Here is a 7,627-nt window from a genome sequence, read left to right on the forward strand (position 1 = left end):
TAACACGTATTTTGTATGCTGTATGTAATATATACTGCATTCTTCCAACAAAGCTAAGTAAAACATTAAGGAAATCATAAGGAAGCCAAAATATTTTTCAGTACTGCACTGAAAACAATTCACGAATAAGTGCAACCGCACAGTTCAAACCCGTGTTGCTCACAGATCTACCACTGTACAATGATGTATAATAATAATAAAGGCAGTATTCATGATACAATAAGTGAAAAGATTAACACAAAACATATTTTACACATCGGAATGATGCCAGTTTTGTAAAACAAACCCAGGTACACAATGAAAAAAATAAAAAGAATGCAGCACAACAGAAACAATGGTTATAACTAAATGGTGAGACGGGACGGGGGTGGGGGTGGGGTGGGGCTGAATTTAATTTTCTTCCACACGTTCCGCAAAGATGTCAGGGCCTGGGATTTTTGCCCTGCTGACCTTACTTCCTATCCAGTCAACTGGCGGGATTCCCGTGAAACGGTACCAGGTGATTTGCAGACCTGTTACCGCTTCATGGGGCGCCTACCAACCGTCCTTGGGCTCTCCCAGCTAATATCTCAGCGTGGCATGGGAGCCTTCATGAGCTTATTTCAACTCCTCTGCCACCTTAGCTGCAGCCACACGGAGTCACGGCTCCGGTTTCTCTGGGGTGCGTCTCCGCGTTCCCGGTCCCCACCGCCCTGCCACCCCCCTTCAGGTCGCGCTCGCTCCTCCAGAAGCCCCGCCTGGGCCCCCAGGGCGGCTCTGCTTCCAGGCTCAGAGCGGGTACTCTGCATGTTTAGAGAGCAGAGAGAGTTAAGTGTCAGGTGATTCGGGAACCCCACACTGCCGCTTACCTGCAGCTCCGGTCGAGCGGGGGCGACCGCCGGGAGAGGCGGGGCAGCGGGCGGTGGGGCGGGCGCAGCGGCTTCCCCGCCCCGGGGCGGCGCTCGCGCTAGGGGCCTGGCGGCTCCCGCAGCCCGGCTCGCCTGCCCTCGGAGCCCAGCGCCGCCGCCATGTCTTCCGGGGCCAGCGTGAACGCCCTGCAGCGCCTGGTGGAGCAGCTCAAGCTGGAGGCTGGCGTGGAGAGAATCAAGGTGAGGCGGGCGGCGGCGCCCCTTGGTCAGGGTGCGGGGACCTCCCTCCCTCCCTGCGGCGGCGGCCGCCGCCCGGGAGCCGTGAGAGGAGAGGCCGGTTGCCTGTCGCCGCGGCTCGGTCGCGATGGCGGCCGTGAGGACGGCGGCCCGGCCCCGGCTAGATGTTGCGGCTCGGCGGGGACGCGGGCCTCGCTGATGGTTGATGGGACGAGAGCGAGAGCGGGAAGACGGGGCTCAGGTTTTCGGCGTGGTGACAGGGTGTGGGGCCCTGCCCTGCACCACGGCAGACAGGAGGGAGAGCGGGATCGGGGAATATGGAGTTCAGTGTTGGACTTGGGGACTCTGCGGAGATTTCCATGTGTTGGGCCGCATGGGCTTGAAGCTCAAAGCTCAGAGAACAAGAGGCTGAAAGAGGTCATTAGAATGTATGGGGGTGAAAACAGTGTATTAACGAAGAAATCAGAGTGTGGAGCCCAGGACCAGCCAAAATGTGACCGAGAGAGAACCAAGAGGAAGTGAGGAAAGAGGGATTTTCAAAAATTGGGATCTTAGTCACTGTGGCCAGTGTTTAGTCAGTTGATTGGAAAGCATCTGTTGTGTAATTGTGTTGAGCAACGAGGGTATGTATGTTCGTATGCGTGAACACGTATTCAGCCTATGTTCATATGTAGAATGTATGTCCGTATGTATGAATACACCCTGCTGTGATATTCCAAGTACCTCCATAGTGCCCTTTGTCTGTATTTGGCACTGTATTAGGTGCTGAGAATATGCTGATAATTGTGGCAAAGATCATCAATAAGCACATTAACCAACAAGTAAAATAATTTCAGACCATAAGTGAAGATTATAAAACAAGGTAAAGAATTACGGACCACAGAAGAGGTTTTAATAACATAGGTAGTAGAAGCAGAATCTAGATTGTAATAGGGTAGACAGACTTTTTTAAAAAAAGAAATCTGGTTTTAAAGAGGAAACAACTGTTATTTTTTTAATTTAGAAAATGAAAAGCCTTATTTCGAGGCTGAGGGAAGGGAACAAACGATTTTTAGGTTGAGGAGGAACAAATAGAGAAGGAGAATTGGAGGTAGAGGAGACACTCTGTGGGGGTATGGGATTGGAGGCACACCTTCTGAGATGGGAAGAAAGGAAATCCGGACATGTATGAAGATAGATGTTTCTAGACATACGGACTTAAGGACTTGTAGGATGACGATTTTTCTCTGTGAAGTTTACCTCCAGGGCAGAGGGGAGGGAGCTAATGGAATCACAAGAGTGAGGGTGGGGAAAGTGCTGCTGGGAATGGAAGAGGATCCCCAACCAGGCACATCCGTAGACACCTTATGACTCTAAAGACCCAGCTACTTTGAGATTGGAGACTGATTGTCCTGCTTGGGGATTCGGAGTACTCAAGGTGAATAGTAGTTGATCCAAGTAGTGGGTTATCAGGGGAAGTATGCTGGAAAGATGGAGGTGGGGATGTAGGGCAAGGAGTTTGAGGGGTTAGCCAGGAAGAGGCTGAACCTAGGCTGGTTAGAGAAGAAACTGAGTCAGCCTGCTGGTGATGGGGAGGGCAAAAGGGGAGGAGGTGTTCTCCCTGAGGTCAAAGACTGCCTGGACTCAGATTCAGCCCCATCACTACCTGTAGGATCTTGGGCAAGTTAACTTAATTTCTCAGTCTTTGTTTTCTCATCTGTGAAATGTATTTTTGTAATAATACCTGACTCAGCGAGTTGATGAGACAATTAAATGAGCTAAATGCATGTAAAACCCTTTGAATAGTAAGAAGAAAGGAAGCGGCATTCTGGATGGGTAGGAGAGATTGTGATCAGAAAGTAGGATGTTGAAGTGTAAAATTTCAGATGTGGAGCAGTTACAGGTTTAGCTGTAACTTGGCATTGGGGAGAAGGTTGTTTGAGGAAAGGAGGTCAGGGAACTGAAACTAGGATTGTCGAAAAATGTTCAAGATGATGTTGGCCTCTGAGATGGAAAGGAGACCTGTGAGCCAGATGCCTGCCTACCCTGTGGACTAGACAGGGAAGATACTTTCTACATTTAAAAAATAATTATAGGTGATGAAACAGACTGAGAGAATTCAAGTCAATTGCTCAAGGTCACACAGATAATAAGCTTATTTGTGGGGTGTTCTCACGGTAGTATGGTTTCAGGTGTTTGGTGGGCTTCTTTCAGGCAGCACCTTTGGGAGTCACAACATTCCAGGTCTAGTTTGCCTCATTTCAGGGCTCAGTGATGAATGGATGCCCTCAGCACACCCAGAGATGTCTTCTCTTGAGCAGACTTGCTAACTGGTAAATAAACCAGGACATCAATTTTCTAGCATATAATGGAAGGCAAGCCTTCCCAGTGATTGGAATGTTCCATATCCTTCCAAGGACCCCTTCTCTGTTTTGGAGAATTCTCTCAGAAGTTGCTGTGTAAGCATGGACTCAAATGAAGGAAAGTCATATACTTTGGGTATCCCACCTCCAATGGCATTGACAACTTCTAAGTGTTTGGGCTTGTATTCCACCCCCTCCAGAGTCTCTTCTATAAAAGTGCTAGAGAAATGCTGCACCCTTTAATTTTCTCTTATTTTTTTCTGCATATCCCCTCAACTTTTTGACCATGTTCTGTAGGATGGGGTCCAGTTAGTCCCATTTCTCCAGGGATCCAGGAAGGTAGTCTCCTCCTACCCATCATGTGTGGAGTTCATCTGTTCCCTCTGATATAGAGTTAGTAAGCATGAGCATAATTGGTTCTAAATTCCTTTTGAATAAATAACTTATTTTATAACCATTAATTCCAATTATAATTAACATGAAAATGTCAGAACTTCTTTTGAGGGAAAAGCAAGCTAATAAACTTCTCTAAAACTTAGTGATTTAAAGCGACATTTATTAACTCACAATTCTTAGGTCTACAGTTTGAGCTGGGTTCAGCTGTACGGTTCTGCTGCTTGCTCTTTGCTGGGCTCTTCCATGGATCTGCAATCAAATGGAGGGTTGGTTGGTAGCTGGATGATCCAGAATGGTTTCACTTACATGTCTGGAGGTTGGTAGGCAGGTGGTGGGAGCTGGCTCACTAATTCTTCTCCACACGGTCTCCAGTAGGCTAGCCTGGGCTCATTGGATGGTGGTCTTAGAGTTCAAACCACAGCAAGAGTAGTTGGAAAGTCTCTTGAAGCCTAGGCTTGGAACTTGCCCATTATTTCTGCCACATTTTCCTGGTCAAAGCAAGTCACAAGGCCAGCCCAGATTCAAGGGTTGGGTACAGACTCTACCTTTTGGTGAGAGGAACTGCAAAATATTGTGACTGTTCTTGCAGTCTACCAAAATGTATTGCTGACTGTGTGTCAGCACTATTCTAAGTGTTTTACATGCATTTAGCTCATTTAATTGTCTCAACTCACTGAGTCAGGTACTGTTACAAAATACATTTCACAGATGAGAAAACAAAAACTGAGAAATTAAGTTAATTTGCCCAAGATCCTACAGGTAGTGATGGAGCTGAATTTGAGTCCAGGCAGTCTGGTTCCAGAGGCTGTGCTCATAACCAATAAGCTATCCTGCTTCAAAAGCATGGTGGAGAAAACTTGTCACTTGTTTTGGGCAGACTGGTTAAGGCGCCAGCCTTGTAAACATTAAACAGTTTGCACATGGCAAACCTGAATATATCAACGCATGCTTTTTTATATAAGTGAAAATTTGTAACAGATGTGCTAGAATGAGCTATTTTCTTTACCAAAACTCAAACTCAGTCTCAAAACTAGGATTGTAAATGGATCAAAGATGCAGCTTTATCTTTATTGAAGAAGTAACCCTAAATCATAGAAATGGTAACATTTCCCTTTTGAGTTCAGGTATTAGAACTTTCATCAAAAAAGAGACTTGTGGAGATCACAGGATGTGTGGCCTTTATCAAGTTGTGGGATCATTTCTCAGACTATCAAATGGCTGTCAGATGGCTCTGGCTGTGAGCAGCATGTCAAGCTGTGGTCCCTTTGTTTCAGGTCTCGCAGGCAGCTGCAGAGCTTCAACAGTACTGCATGCAGAATGCCTGCAAGGACGCCCTGCTGGTAGGTGTTCCAGCTGGAAGCAACCCCTTCCGGGAGCCCAGATCCTGTGCTTTATTCTAAAGGCTGGTGAGTAATGATACACCACCATGCTGTCTAGGGGCTGTGGCATTATCCCAGGGCTCCCCAAGGGCTTGGGCAACAGAGTTTTCAATATCTACTATTGTTGGGGGAATTAAAGTAAGAATAGCAAAATGCACAACTTTCCCTGAAGGTGAGTCTAGGTGGCTGCCTGTGGAATACATCTCATTAAGAGAGTCTCAATCCTCTTTGGTACTAACTCCTGAGATGTTAATATCCTTCTGTACTTGAGCTCTTTAACCGAGTTGGCTGATAGTAATTTCATGACCTTAATCCCACCATCTCTGTCCTGACACCATCCCAGAGTTGTGATTTGCTGCTCGGTGCTATCAGCTGACTTGCTGCTCTGGGGACTAAGGACTCCGCAGTGGAGTCTTGTTCCTACCGCCAGCTGTGATTTCTTTCCTGGAGGCTTTCACAATAGATCTGTTTTAATGGAAGAAGAAATGTAGCTATTAGGGAAAAGTGTGGGTAGAGTTAAAAGAACTTTAAAAATTGATTACTCAAATGAAAACACCTCTCTTTGGTGGCATATTAGAAATTTCATAGGTTCTAATGTGTTGTATGGGGTTTCATTCACATTTTCACTTGTTTTTTTTCCTTTTTTTGGAAGAGGTCAAGGTATAGATTACTAGAGTCTTTTGGGGCCACACATTTCACGTTATGTGTTCTGAGGGTTTTCATACAGTGAGTAATCATCTTAGGTCTTTTTTCATATATTTGCAAGAGGAAATTATTCATATTAACAAGAAGGAAGTAATCATACTATCGGATACTATTGTACCTCTTGATGGAAAATGTTCACATTTATGGTATTAAAATAATAGTCTTATGCTGGCATAGCATTTTCCTTTTTATAAAGCACTTTAATGGATGTTACTCATTCAATGGTGTGGCTTGGATGTTTTTTATATTGTTACTTTGTACTTTGAGAACACTAAAGTGACCTGAAATGATGACTAGTTAATTTTATGTATAAATCTTACTAAAGTGAAAACCTACCCAATTCTGTTTCCAGTAGGGAAGAAGTTCACTGAGGAATGCTTTTAAGCGCAAAGTGATGAATAACTGCCTCCAAGTCTCAAGAAAACACTTTTCTCCAGCCAAATGACTTTTAATATTTCATACCTTTCCTATGGCCTGGTCCTATAGCCAAAATTCTATAGAAATTGATGAATTTCTACTCAGATAAGGAAACTGGGTGAAAGAGTAGACTTTAAATAATAATGGCCTGATTCTTTTGGTAAAGTTCTTTTATATTTAAGACAAAAATGTTACCACCAAATACACCTCTTTAATAAGCGAATTACTGGTGTTTCTATACCTGGAAATTATGTTTGTTTTATTTACTGGATGTTTACATTTTGGGAAGGAAAACATTTTTGTTTGTTAAAAAAATGAGTATTTGTAATTTGTTGTTCCTAAGATTTTTTTATACCACAAAACTTGTTCTTTTCTTGTGAATTTACAGTTTCTAAATAAAGACAAGCAAGTATAAAACTGGGGGAAGAATAGGCTTTATCAATCAAATGATGTCTTGATTTTTCTAAATGAGAAGATTGTTTTATTTGTAACACTAAACATGGGAGCTATTTCTTAGCAAACTTGTTTGGAAAGATTCATGTTGTGTTGTGTATGAGATTGCCCCATCCTGTGTATGAACCAGATTTGGTCTTTGTCTTCTTAAGTTCCTCTATTTTATAGTTGTGGTTGTATTTAAAAAAACAAAACAAAAATACATTAGGTCTTAAAAAAAAATGTTTAAATTTGATCTTCAGAACATTGCAAATGATTAAAAACAAAATAATGTGAAAATATTGCAGCCTAAATGAATTCTTACTGTCACAAGTAGGTTTTACTTTGATGATGTGCCTTTGATTTAATTTGGGACACTTTTAAAAGGATACTTGATTTGTGTTTGTAATTATCTTTGATGAGCTTGGAAATAAAATTTTTTGCTTAATTCATCGTTTTCTATGGCAGCAACATTTTGTGTCTGATTTTGTTTGTTTTAAGGCTTCATGGACTTTTGTTGCCTTGTGAAATTGAGTGCTGGAAGCGGGAAGTGAAATTTTTGTTTATAAGTGCTTGTAGAACTTTGTTTAAAAAAAAAAGATGTATGTATAACTTGCTGAGAAATCTCAATTTCTGGCAACATTTACACTTATATTTAATTTTTTTTTTTTTTTTTTTTTTTTTTTTTTTTTTGGAGAGAGCACAAGCAGAGGAGAGGGAGAGGGAAAGAGAATCTCCAGCAGGCTTCATGCTCAGCCTATAACATGGAGCCTGATGTAGGGCTCAATCTCAGGACCGGGAGACCATGACCTCAGCTGAAATCGAGAGTCAGACACTTAACTGACTGACCCACCCAGGCACCCCTGCACTT

At 43.3% G+C, this 7,627-nt stretch overlaps 1 protein-coding gene across 1 annotated transcript; it reads left to right on the forward strand.

The window, feature by feature from the left end:
• Positions 1–931: 931 nt before the first annotated feature.
• Positions 932–7,204, forward strand: GNG10 (G protein subunit gamma 10). Its single transcript, XM_023242567.2, has 3 exons — positions 932–1,088; positions 5,098–5,229; positions 6,260–7,204. Exons 1-2 carry the CDS (start codon positions 1,008–1,010, stop codon positions 5,221–5,223), a joined length of 207 nt encoding a protein of 68 aa, XP_023098335.1. The 5' UTR covers positions 932–1,007; the 3' UTR covers positions 5,224–5,229; positions 6,260–7,204.
• The last annotated feature ends 423 nt before the right edge of the window (positions 7,205–7,627 follow it).

The sequence above is a fragment of the Felis catus genome, chromosome D4 (genome assembly GCF_018350175.1).
Source record: "Felis catus isolate Fca126 chromosome D4, F.catus_Fca126_mat1.0, whole genome shotgun sequence".
NCBI classification, from domain to species: domain Eukaryota; kingdom Metazoa; phylum Chordata; class Mammalia; order Carnivora; family Felidae; genus Felis; species Felis catus.

Coding starts and splice junctions, on each gene's coding strand:
- GNG10 (XM_023242567.2), top strand. CDS start 1,008: ATGTCTTCCGGGGCCAGCGTGAACGCCCTGCAGCGCCTGGTGGAGCAG. Junction 1,089..5,097: donor CTGGCGTGGAGAGAATCAAG/GTGAGGCGGGCG, acceptor CCTTTGTTTCAG/GTCTCGCAGGCAGCTGCAGA.